The sequence below is a fragment of the Lissotriton helveticus genome, chromosome 10 (genome assembly GCF_964261635.1).
Source record: "Lissotriton helveticus chromosome 10, aLisHel1.1, whole genome shotgun sequence".
NCBI classification, from domain to species: domain Eukaryota; kingdom Metazoa; phylum Chordata; class Amphibia; order Caudata; family Salamandridae; genus Lissotriton; species Lissotriton helveticus.
Genome location: NC_136071.1, coordinates 27,818,481 through 27,831,713, shown reverse-complemented (window position 1 = coordinate 27,831,713; position 13,233 = coordinate 27,818,481). Strand labels below are relative to the sequence as shown.

Below are 13,233 nucleotides of genomic sequence, written 5' to 3'. Positions count from 1 at the left end.
AAAACGTCATGGCAGAAGAGCGCAAGCTGCTTTACATACTTTTAATCTTCTCCTGCTTGCCCTCCCACTCCTGGCGCAGCTCCTCTCGCAGTCGGTTTTCTTCTTCCTGTAAATATGGAGGAGAAAAAGAGAGTTAAAAATTGACCTGCGAGGAAGGCCATGTCAGGAACTCTTAGGAAGGTGAGGGCAAAGCAAGGTAAAGGTGAACATTGAGCAACAGGTTTTGATACAACTAATCTTCAGAGGGCGATGAAGGTAATACCCAAGTACAGTACCAAGGCGCGGATGATAGTCACCTGCGTTCTCTGATAGGGCCAGATGTATCAAAGGGTTTTGCCCATTCTGTGTCTATGGGGAAATGTGTTGATACATATGGCCCATAGTAACAGCAACAAGGTAGTCATAGTGAGCATGTGATGAGCTAAAGTGAGGCTGGAAGAAGAGTAACTATGAGTGGCAGAAGGTGACAGCACTTTAAGAGAGGTTTGGGGGCACACTGAAAGCACCAGATGGTATACATCAGTACACAATCGCAAGCACATGGACAGTATTGATATCTAGGCTTGGAAATTAAGGCACTTGACAGAGGTGTTGAGGAGGAACTCACCTCTCGCTCTCGATCTGGCAGGAAACTTGTGTCAACATCAGGGTTTTTGCCCAGATTTTTCTTTTTCTTCTTCATTGGAATCACTGAAGGTCAAAGAAAAAGTTAATCCAACTTATGGCAAACTAAGTTCAAGCTATCACACGGAGCACAACCAAGCAATGATACAAAGGAAAAAATACAACACGGGCACAAATGGAACATCTGAAGACTGGCGCAAAAGTGAAATCGAAGCTCTGCCATAGAAAGGAAAGAAAAGCGCTTGACAGATCAGCAAGCAAAGCACTGGCACAAAAAGGGAAAAAAAGAGTAGAGACAAACTCAAGACTGGCACAAGGGAAACATCAGTGACTGCACAAAGAAATATCATGCATTGGTGAAAGCCACTGGGAAAAAAGGAATTTAAGAACATGCAAAATTGAAATTCAAAGAACAGGAAATCCACGAAAAGGCTCTGAAGAAATTAATTCCACAGCAGAATGGAAACTCAATGTATGGCAGAATGGAAATTCAATGTATGGCAGAATATTAGTTTAAACACCTGCCCACAGGAAATTCAAACAATAATTAATGAAGTCAAGCAAAAGTACACACCCCAAAAAAAAAAAAAAAATCAAGCTTCAGGACATAGGCAATTCGGGTATAGCATACAGGAAAGAATATTCAATAGACGCAAAAGAAATTCAACTGGTGTCCAACAAGGGAAGGTACAACAGAAATGCAAGTGCCCACAAAGAAATTGTAAGGAATCCGATGACAAATCAAGACAATCCCAGGAGAAAAACAAAGAGCTACTGGACACTGAAATTCAAGTGACGGCACAGGGGAAATTAAACAGAGCACACAAAATATTCAACAGATACACTAAACAGATTAAGCAACAGTACAACAGCTGTTCAGGCGATGGCTCAGGAGAAATATAGTAGAGGATAATGAGGAAATACAAGCATCGGCACAAAAGAAATCAAACAAAGACCACACAATGGCAACCACTGTCGCACCACTGACTCATCCCAGGGCACAGGGAAAGAGCAACCAATGACGGAAGATTTGAACAGTGCCACTGCAAGCATTCATACAATAAAATATAGGACATTTGACTGGGCACGCATCTCTAAAGATTGATGCTTGAATCCACCCCAACCGTTAAACTGCTCAAATACCCAACAGAGATCCCAGCAGGCACTACTGATCATGCTACACTCATCACTACACACAAAAAAAGCACAAGAGGGAAAATAAACAAGGGCTTTAGAAAATATCTGGAATCCTGACCCTCCTTTTCCATCTCTTCCTCAATGTCATCCGGATCTTCATCGTCGTCGTCGTCATCATCATCATCATCATCCTCCTCTTCTTCACCATCATCGATGGTAAAAGACAAGCTGGCGATCTTCCGTTTCTGCTCCTTCTTCCGCTCCTTCTCCCTCTGTTTTTCCAGTTTTCTGGAATGAGAGGGGAACGAGAGGGAATCAATTTAAAATTCCTAATCTGTAGATGTGCGGGGGCAGAAGCAAAAGCCCCAAAATCCATACCCTGTAGGATAGCAGAGCATTAAAAATTCAAATATAGCAGGTGAATGTTTTAAGTTTGAGTGTTATAGTTAAAAAGTTTGCACTAAAAATAATAAAACAAATTTATTAAAAACATTAAAGTGCTTAAAAAAAGCTGATTTGGCAAAATAGAGGTGGCTCAATTATACATTACACTGTGCATAAGGATTAGTTACTTACCTGTAATCCTAGTTCTCTTCCAGGGGTATCCTCATCAAAGTCATAAGCATTAGAATATTCCCGCCCATGCGCGGGACCCCGGAAACAATATATTATATGTGCCCCACATATATATATATATATATATATATATATATATATATATATATATATATATATATATATATATATATATATATATATATATATATAAAAATAAGCAATTGCAGCCAAATAAAACAATAGAGCTGGAATATGCCGTGAAGAATTTCCACCATACAGTGTATTTTGCATTAGAAACATGAGAAACAACACCAATGCTTGTTTAGAAACTGTTTTAATGCTTAGAAAACAGTAGAAATTCTCATAACACACTGTAAGCATATACAGCTCCCAGGCTGCATTGCAAATCCCCAGTCTAAAAAGACTGAAAAGCTAACCCTGTAGCTGAATGTACTAAAACTGACGCTGTGCCTTTAAGGCACCTCTGCCCCTAGCTTCCCATCATGCCTCAGGGGTTACAGTTAGGTCAGTTGTTCTTTTCGGAGACTGAAAACCAAACCATGGTAATAACAGGTTAAAAAACATCTCCTATGTAATAAACAAAGTCCTTTGCCCGGGGAGGCGGGAGGGTTGCTTATGACTTTGATGAGGATACCCCTGGAAGAGAACTAGGATTACAGGTAAGTAACTAATCCTTCTCTTCCAGGGGATCCTCATCAATAGTCATAAGCATTAGAATAGAGTAGCGAGCCTCACCTCATCCCTGCGGGCAAAGGAATCAACAGATAACATTCATATCCGTAGGCCCAAGAATAGGCCTTACTCTACCCAAATAGGTTTCTCAAGGAGGCTTGCCCTACTTGAGAATCCGCTCTGGAATCAGACTCTAGGCAATAATGCCTTGTAAAGGTATGGACTGATTTCCATGCCGCAGCCTTGCATATTTCTGACATAGGAATGTCATGCAAAAAAGCTATTGTGGCTGCTTTCCCTCTAGTGGAATGAGCTTTGGGTGATTGCAACAAAGGTTTGCCAGCCAGTTGGTATGCTAGTTTAATACAAGAGACAATCCATCTGGAGATGGATCTTTTGGCTGCTGCAAACCCGGACCTCATTGCACCATAATTGACAAAGAGTTGGTCTGTCTTTCTGGTGTCCTTCGTTCTTTCTAGGTAAAACTTTAGCACCCGTTTAAGATCTAACGAGTGCAACGACCTCTCAGCTGGGGTCGATGGGTTAGGAAAGAACGAAGGAAGGGTAATCGTTTGATTTATATGAAAATCCGATACCACCTTTGGAAGAAAAGATGGGTGAGCCCTCATTACCACTCTGTTGTGGTGAAACACAGTGTAAGGTTCCTTGGTGTAGAGTGCTTGTATCTCGCTAACCCTGCGCGCAGAGGTTATTGCCACCAAGAAGGCCGCCTTCCAAGTGAGATGCTGCAAGGAGGCCTTGTGTATAGGCTCAAACGGTGTAGACATCAGTCTGGAGAGAACCAGGTTCAACTCCCAGGGAGGAGAAGGATTTCTCACAGGGGGATAGACCTTCTTTAATCCCTGAAGGAAATCTTTCACCACTGGGACTTGAAAAAACGATGTTTGTGTAGGTGATTTTCTGTACGCTACTATGGCGGATAGATGAACCCTAATAGAAGCGTATTTCAACCCTGATGTCGCTAAGTATAGGAGGTATGGAAGAACTACCTCTTCTTGTCCTTTGGTGGGGTCAAAGCCATGGTCCTTACACCAAATGAAAAATCTTTTCCACTTGAACGCATAAGACGCCCTTGTGGAAGGTCTCTTTGCCTCTCTTAAAATATTCATACATTCCGGAGGCAGATTTAAGTGTCCATATTGCAAGACCTCAGGAGCCATGCAGTCAGGTTCAGCGACGGGAGGTTGGGATGCAGGATCCTCCCGTTCATCTTGCTCAGCAGGTCTGGCCTGCACGGCAGACGTCTGTGTGGACACAGCGACAGATGTAACAGGTCTGGATACCACCATTGTCGCGGCCAATCCGGAGCAATTAGGATCATGTCCATGCTCGATCTGATGAGCTTGGCCACCACCTTCGGAATCAGTGCCAGAGGGGGAAAAGCATAAGCGAACATTCCTGTCCACTCCAGCAGGAGAGCGTTCCCTTGAGTCCCTGGCCGGTGGAACCTGGACGCGAAGGCGTGGCATTTGGCGTTTTCGTCGTCCGCGAATAAGTCTATGTCTGGACGACCCCAGCAACGGAAGAGTTCTTCGACTACTTCGTCGTTTAGCACCCAGTCTGGCTGATCTTCGAAGTGCCTGCTGAGTGCGTCCGCTTTTGTGTTTAGCTCGCCTGGAAGGTGTACTGCCACCACCGACAGTCCCCGAGCCAGAAGCCAGTGCCAGATTGTCTGGGCCTCCAGAGACAGAGGGCGAGATCGAGTTCCTCCCTGCTTGTTCAGATAGAACATAGTTGTAGTGTTGTCCGTCTGAACCAGGATTTTGTCCGTTGTTATTGCTGGAAAGAACGCTTTGAGCGCCAGATGAACTGCTCGAAGCTCCAGCATGTTGATGTGGTATGTCTGAAGGTTGGTCGACCAGCGACCTTGAATCTGAAGATGACCCATGTGAGCACCCCAGCCTTCTAGAGATGCGTCCGTTACCACAGACAGCGAAGAAAGAGGTTGCTGAAAAGGGACTCCCTGCAGGACATTCCGAGGGCGAGTCCACCACTGTATTGAGGTCAGTGCTGCTTGAGACAGGATGATTCGATCCTCCCAATCTCCAGTCGCTTGGTCCCACTGATCCTCCACAGACTCTTGAAGAGGCCGCATCCTCAACCTGGCGTTCGGTATTAGGAAGATGCAGGACGCCATGGAGCCCAATAGAGACGCTACTTCTCGCACCTTTGGACGAGGAAACTGAAGTAACTTTTTGCATTTTTGCCCCATGGAAGACAGTCTCTCCTGCGAAGGAAACGCTCTTCCTAACTTTGTGTCTAGAACTGCTCCCAGATAGTGGATAGTTTGCGTGGGCTGCAGGACCGATTTTTCTGTGTTCACATGAAGGCCGAGCCTGTGTAGTTGTTGGAGACACAGGTGACAGTCTTTGGTGGCTTGACGAGGGGACGGACTCTTCAGGAGCCAGTCGTCTAGATATGGGTACACAAAGAGACCTTTTTTGTGTAGACACGCCGCTACCACTGCCATACACTTGGTGAAGACCCTTGGTGCGGATTTGAGTCCGAAAGGAAGCACTTTGAACTGGTAATGCTTGGAACCTCAAGTACTTTCGATGACCTGGTGTAATAGGAATGTGGAAGTACGCGTCTTGTAAATCCACCGAACACATCCAATCTCCGATTTGTAGATGAGGACATATTTGGTGGAGTGCCAACATGCGAAACTTCTCTTTGACAACCACTTTGTTGAGGAGTCGAAGATCCAAAATCGGTCTGAATTTGCCTTTTTGATCTTTTTTGGGGACAAGGAAATATCTTGAGTACACTCCTTTCCCCCTTTGGGATAGGGGTACCTCTTCGATTGTGTTTTTCTTTAAGAGGACGCTCACTTCCCTTTTGAGGAGCTCTAGATGGTACGAGCGAGACTTTTTTGGAGGAATTGGTTGTGGTTTCTTCCGGAAACGTAGCGCATATCCATTGCGCAGTATATTCAGCACCCACCGATCTTTTGTGATGCTGACCCACTCTGCCAGGTGTTGTGCAGCACTTCCTCCCACTGGAGTGGGTAACGGCGCCAGAGGAAGCCACTGCTCAGGCCTTGCCTCCTCTAGGCGTGGTAGAGGACTGATTATGTCCGCCTCTGCCTCTGCTCGACCTTCCTCCTCTGTATTGCGGCTTTCCTTGTGGCTTGTTTTGAGACCATTGAGGGGTTTGAACCCTCTGTTGGCCTCCCCGGTTCTTGTTGGTCTTGAAGCGTCGTTTGAACGGCCCTTTCTGTTTTTCCAGACCAACTGCCTTCACTGTGTCTAACTCAGTCTTCATACGGGCCATTTCCTGATCGGCATGCTCCCCGAAGAGTGAAGATCCGGAAAAAGGTAGATTGAGGATGCGCTGCTGGGCATCTGGTTTGAGGCCTGTTAAACGTAGCCAAGAGGATCTCCTCGCACATATCCCATGTGAGTAGGCATGTCCTGCTAGAAGGGCGTTATCTGCTGATGAACTAATCAGTTGGTTTGCCACCAAACAGCCCTCCGTCACTGTCTCCTCAAAGTCCTTCTGGTCCTCCTTGGGCAATTTCCCTTTGAATCGTTCCATGGAGTCCCATAGGGCTCTATCGTACCTTCCCAGAAGGGCTGATGCACTAGAGACTTTCAGGGATGAAGCTGCTGAGCTGCATACCTTGCGTCCCCAAGAATCTTGCGTCTTGCTGTCTTTGTCAGGAGGAACTGACGAAGAAGGAGCGACTGTGTGATTCTTCTTAGCTGAGGCTACTATAACTGAGTCCGCCGCAGGCTCTCCTTTAACAAAGATAGGATCTGAGTCGGCCGGCCTATATTTCTTCTGGATACGTGCCGGTACTGCTCTGATCGTTGCTGGCGTGAGGAAAACCTCTTTGATTGGGTCCATTATCCCTGGAACCAATGGGAGCAAAGGCCGTGTATATGATTTGTGATGAAGGGTCTCAAAAATCACAGTAGTGGACACCTCTGGAATAGCCATCTCTATATTCAGTTTGTGAGCACCCCTTTGCAAGACGTCCAGATACGTGTTGACGTCGTCAAGCGGGGAAGCTCTTGAGCGAGGGCTGTCTGCCAGCGTTGGAGAGTAATCCCCTTTAGAAGATCTAGATGAAGCTGGAGAGGAGGATGATGGAGTTCTTCTTCTCCTGTGGTGAGAATGCCCCTTCCTCACTGGTGATCTCCTAGGTCGATCCTCCCTTCGAGGAGAACGTGATTCCCTCTGATGCACTGGAGATCTCGATCTCTCAGTCCGTACCTCCTTTCTCGGTGTTTGAGATCTGGGTAGTTCCCTCCTTGGTGATCGGGATACCCTGGGGGTATGCGACCTGTCCGCTCTTCTCTCTCGTGAGCGTGATCGGTGAATGGTAAGACTCTGTCCATCTGCCTCTTCTGCCAGCTGCTGAAGAGGGGACCTGTGGACTGGACTCAAGTACCTTTGTAGTCTCTCTGTTGCCCCAGAATCCTTCCAATTACTCAACCGACCATACCATCTTGGCGAGAGTCTTGCCTGTGTGATGTACCGCCGCTGGGGACTCTTTTGCACAGGACTCCTACTCCTAGAAGAGGACCTCGATGAACCCGAGGCACTTAAGGAGGAATGGAGCGAAGCAGATTGTGTCACTAGGACTGTCGAAGGCACTGAAGGAGATCTCCGTCTCACCGGTGTTGGAGGACGTCTCAAAAGCCTTTCCCTCGACGTCGAACGCCTCTGCGGCGTCGACGGAGTGATAACCTTCGACGTTGAATGCTTCGACGTTGACCTGTGGTCCTTTGACGTCGATCGGCGATGATGCGCCGACGACGGAGTCTTCTCCCTTGACGTCGAACGGCGTCATCCTGCCTTCGACGGAGGTCTCGACGTCGAACGGCGTTGCCCTGCCGTCGACGGAGGTCTCGACGTCGAACGGCGTTGCCCTGCCGTCGACGGAGGTCTCGACGTCGAACGGCGTTGCCCTGCCGTCGACGGAGGTCTCGACGTCGACCGACCTTGGTCTGTCGGCGGAGATGCCAATCGACGTTGTCCTGTCGTCGGCGATGCCCTCGACGTTGACCTGACATGCGACGTCGAGCGCCGACGCGCCGTCGATGACAATCCCTTCCTCGACGGCGAGCGTCCGAGGGGGCTCTTACTCCTCGACGCCGAGCGCCTCCGTGGAGACGTCGGCGGAGGTGTCACACTCTTAGGAGCCTGTCGACGTTGAGACGACGGCGGGTGTGATCTGTGCCTCGACGCCGATCGCCGCCTGGTTGACGACGGCGGAGGTGATTCAAATCTTGACGTCGATCTTCTCGTCGACGGCGATCTCGTGGCTTCTCTCGACGCAGATCGTCGCCTAGTTGACGACGGCGGAGCTTTCTTCGTCGTCGGTGAACTTCTCGACGACGACTCCCTCATCGACGCCGGTCCCGACGTCGACGGAGCTTTTTCTCTCGCAATGTCCATCAGATGCCGTTTTTTCAGCGCCGAGCCCGGTGCTGAGGTTGATGGACGCTCTGACTTGCCTTTGGAGGGAGTTCTGGGTCTCTTTGAACTCTTCCTCTCTCTAGATCTTCCTATCATGGATCTCTGGGCCACACCAAAGAGCCTGTTCCTCTCTCTGTCTCTAAGAGTCCTGTCAGACAGATTTTTACAATGTGAACAGTCTTTAGGATCATGATCCTCTGGCAAACATAAAATACAGACCTCATGAGAGTCTGTTTTTGCCTTCTTGTGGCCACAAGAAGGGCAATCATCAAATAATGAGGGCATCCTGACAGGAAAACCTCACAAAAAATCGACTGCTAAGCAGCTATTTACTTGACCCTGTTGTTAAAAGTCAAAGTAAATCAAAAAATTGTTCTACAGAAGATTTTCTGACTAAAAAAGGCAGAAAAGTGTGGAGCTGTGTATCCAGGGTCCTTCCTGAAGGAGCCGGAAAGAACAACTGACCTAACTGTAACCCCTGAGGCATGATGGGAAGCTAGGGGCAGAGGTGCCTTAAAGGCACAGCGTCAGTTTTAGTACATTCAGCTACAGGTTAGCTTTTCAGTCTTTTTAGACTGGGGATTTGCAATGCAGCCTGGGAGCTGTATATGCTTACAGTGTGTTATGAGAATTTCTACTGTTTTCTAAGCATTAAAACAGTTTCTAAACAAGCATTGGTGTTGTTTCTCATGTTTCTAATGCAAAATACACTGTATGGTGGAAATTCTTCACGGCATATTCCAGCTCTATTGTTTTATTTGGCTGCAATTGCTTATTTTTATATATATATATATATATTTATATATATATATATATGTCTATATATATGTGGGGCACATATAATATATTGTTTCCGGGGTCCCGCGCATGGGCGGGAATATTCTAATGCTTATGACTATTGATGAGGATCCCCTGGAAGAGAAAAACAATATACATAAAGACAGATTTCAAATACAGTACGAAGATTTCACAACATGAAGCTCCAAACCTAGTTACTGTTTTGGCGGGCTGATAAACCCTGGGACAGCTGCCCCCTTGACCATTCGGGAGCTGTTAATCCACATAAAGCGTGCAATGTGCCAGTGCTGGACCGTAATACAGTTCACAATACAGTGCCAGTGGAAGCAAAGTCTTGTGTAAAGCGGTTCAGGGTACCGGGTTCAGACGGATATATTACAGTCTGTTGGATGGTTAATTTTCAGTTCTAGTCCTGTCAGGTATTTTATCAGTCTGCAAATTAAGTTAAATGTCTGAGGGATTGAAGATGGCCTGCCTACATCGACCAAGCCGAGAGGAGAGGGGAGAGGAGTTGGCCTAACGGCTAGGGCGCTCGACCTCGGACCTGGGGATCTAGGTTCGAGTCTCCGTAACGACGCCAATACCGCCTGTGATTCTGGGCAAATCACTTAATCTCCCTGTGCCTAAAATGAATGTGTGTCCGTCCTCATGTAACGTAACTGATGCTATGTAAAGCGCTCCGATACCCGATTCGGTTCGGGTCTAGTTCGCGCTATATAAAAACTCTGCAAAAAAAAATAAAAGCCCCTAGCGTTAAATGCTGGTTTTAATATGGTTTTCCGGACCTCCAAGATTGATCCACATATGCAGTGTACTATAGTTTGAGGGGATTGTACGTGTAGTAGGCAGGTCTCTGTCCTGACAGGACATTGCATGGAGGCAAACATGAAAAGGATGGTAAACAGCTCCAGACAATATTTACAGGAGAGGAACAAATAATAGGGCTGAGAGTATGACGCCTATTTTTATTTCACTAAAGATTTACTGTATGTCTCTCTTTTTAAGTCACCTAAAAACAATAACTCCTGTAGAGACTCAAAATCACGCGAGCTGCGCTTTCGGTACCCAGAACAATTTTAAGATGAAGAATGCACTAGATTACTTATTCTGGAGAATTAGTTCTTCACCCAACATCACAATCAAATTCCACATTTCATTTTTTTCTATTAAATAACACAACAAACCAAATCCGCAATTTGTTTCACAACTGTGCGGTCACTTCCAGAGGCCTTCAACAAGGATAAGATGCAATACATCAGTCCCAAAATATATCAATCAATATAGTTTATTTCGGATTTAAAATTCCTTAAAAACAACACACACAGCTCAGTAAAGCAATCAACTAAATTAGGCCTGGGTGGTGAACTCCGCTCACGGAGTTTTCTGCACTCCGCAGAGTTCGCGGAGTGCAGAAAAAGCCACTCCATGAAGTGCAGAGGAGTATTTTCCCCGCTCGCTGATTTGTGCCATTCAAAATTGAGCCACTGCTGCGACTTATCCGGCTTTCTCATTGTGCAGCCTGATAACGTCCACAATATACTGCAGCCGACCACGTTACACGGGCCGGACGCCCGCCGCCGCCTGCGCAGGTGAGCCTGTGCACAAACTCAAAATGGTGGTCCTTCGGGACCCGCGTCAAAATCCAGGCAGTGATCTCCAGTCTGTGACACAGAACCCCCGCATGCGCCCGACAGTCTCTGCAATGACAACGATAGGGACACAGTGCAGTATGCAGGTTGAACTATGGCCAAAATCAGCCAGGCTCTCCCTTAATTAGTATGCAGTTACAGAGGTGAATGACAGGCCTTGCGCTTCACACATGCACCTTCCAGAGTTTTATCTTAGGGGCTTAGGCTTTGTGTCACCTGAGAAACCTGCACTAGCTACCCGTCAGCAAAAGGATCACGTTCAGACTCCTCACCCACGCACACAAAGCGCTCCACGACATGGGCCCCGAATACCTCAACAACCGCCTCACATTCTACACTCCGACCCACCAACTCCGCTCCGCCAGCCTCGTCCTTACCACCGTCCCACGGATTTACAGAACCACCACCGGAGGAAGATCCTTCTCCTACCTGGCCGCCAAGACGTGGAACTCCCTCCCCGCCCATCTACGACTGACCCAGGACCATCTCACCTTCAGGAAACACTTCAAGGCCTGGCTATTCGAGCAATAGCAGCACCCCCCCCCCCTTCAGCGCCTTGAGACCCTCACGGGTGAGTAGCGCGCTCTATAAATGCGTGGATTGATTGTTTGAGTTCAGACTCTGAACTGGAGGCCCCGACGGAGAGTAACACTGCGTTGGAATCAACGTTGTTGGCCATACAGAGCAGCCTGCGGGCTATTGATGGGAAAATTGATGCTCCTAACCTAAGGATGGACCATATGTCTGCTAAATTAGACAAACAGGGCGTGAGACTGGGAGCAGCAGAAAAATGTATCTCGGATCTAGAGGACGTCCTGGAAGTGGTCACTGCTAAGACACACGACATGGAGAAGGTGCTTGCGGTCATCCAGGCGAAAAACAAGGACTTGGAGGCACGATCCCGCCGTATCAATATCAGCATCATGGGTTTGCAAGAATCAACTAACACAGGCAGGATGGTGACGTATATTGAAGACCTGCCTAGAGAAATCTTTGGATCTGAGCGCCTGTGCTATGCTAGTGGTTGAGAGAGCACACCGTGTTCTGGCTGCCTGTCCACCACAAGGAGCCCCTCCAAGACCGGTAATTGTCTGCCTTCTGAATTAACGGGACCGGGACACAATCCTCAGAATGTCCAGTCAGAAGGGTGAGGTAGTGCATCAATGCAATAGGCTGTCCTTTTTTCTGGACTTCACTGCGACGGTCCAGATGTGTTGGCATGCTGGAGAAATATAGAGAGAGACAAGAGTGGGATAAAGACACATTCACATCGTAAATTGTGGGGAGCTGTGCAGGATAGGGGAGACACACCCTGCCACACTGCGAGCGTGGAAGGGGTACATTCACAGAGATAAGCAGTGCTGGGAGGGGTCACTGGTATACTCACAGCTGCAGGTCTTTGTACTGCTCTTTCTTGGCAAGTTGTTTCTCTCTTTCCTTCACCAGAGCCTCCTGCTTGGCTTTCATATCATTCAGGGTCACCAACCCTAGTGTGGGAGAAACAAAAACAGACATCCTCAGGACAGCCCTTTTCTCAAGCCTGGAAAAGCCCCTTTCTTAAGTTCCTTGCATGCCAATAAAAGTCACCACCATGCCTGCAGGTAATAGAATCAAGACACTGGAGATTCTGAAGACAAAACAAGTTGTAGTTGTCAAAATAAAAGGGAAGTCAGGCACAAATTTTAACAAGGCACGTCTGCATAAACCAGCCCTACCCAATAATGTTTCCACAGTACTAATCATAGATGTAGAAGGAGTGGTACTATGCTGCATCTTTCCTGGCCTATGGAGAGGGAGGATGGACATTAGAGGACAATGTAGACTATCTGCATACTATGCTATCAGCCCAGCAGCACACTATTGGTTGATGAAGCAGTACACGAGTGGCACTGATGGGAGATCGCTGGCAGGAGGTACTAAAACAGGCCTAGTACAGGGTCATTCTGCACTTACCCACTGTGCTGGATTTCAGCTCAGCCTCCACCGCATCATAATGTGCAGAGAACTTCTTGTTGATGTTGGACTTCACGTCATTTTCCTGTATGGGATAGATTAAGATGTTACTAGACTGTTCAGAACTAAATCCACAGTGCCCATAACATTGCCTGCCACTTGGTATTACCCCTCTATCCCAAAACCCTTCAATCCACAAAACCTTTACCATCTACTGCCTTCTACTCTGCCCTTGATCTAAAACACTTCAGTCCAATGTGTCTCTTCCTTCTCTTGCTACCCGGTCTCAGCTCTTAATCCTGGAGCCCGCCACTCAAAGACCAGGTGCTTTTTAGCAAAGAGGTTTCTACCTATCATTAATGCTTTCATAGCT

General features: G+C 47.3%; 1 protein-coding gene across 1 annotated transcript in view; it reads right to left on the bottom strand.

Moving 5' to 3' along the window:
* FAM50A (family with sequence similarity 50 member A) overlaps window positions 1-13,233 on the bottom strand; it is a 60,032-nt gene that overhangs the window by 26,070 nt on the left and 20,729 nt on the right. The window contains exons 2-6 of the mRNA XM_078664650.1: window positions 12,861-12,945; window positions 12,295-12,394; window positions 1,880-2,049; window positions 608-690; window positions 40-106 (exon numbers count right to left, since the gene is read on the bottom strand). Coding sequence (XP_078520776.1) covers window positions 40-106; window positions 608-690; window positions 1,880-2,049; window positions 12,295-12,394; window positions 12,861-12,945 — 505 coding nt within the window. The remainder of the gene's footprint in view (window positions 1-39; window positions 107-607; window positions 691-1,879; window positions 2,050-12,294; window positions 12,395-12,860; window positions 12,946-13,233) is intronic.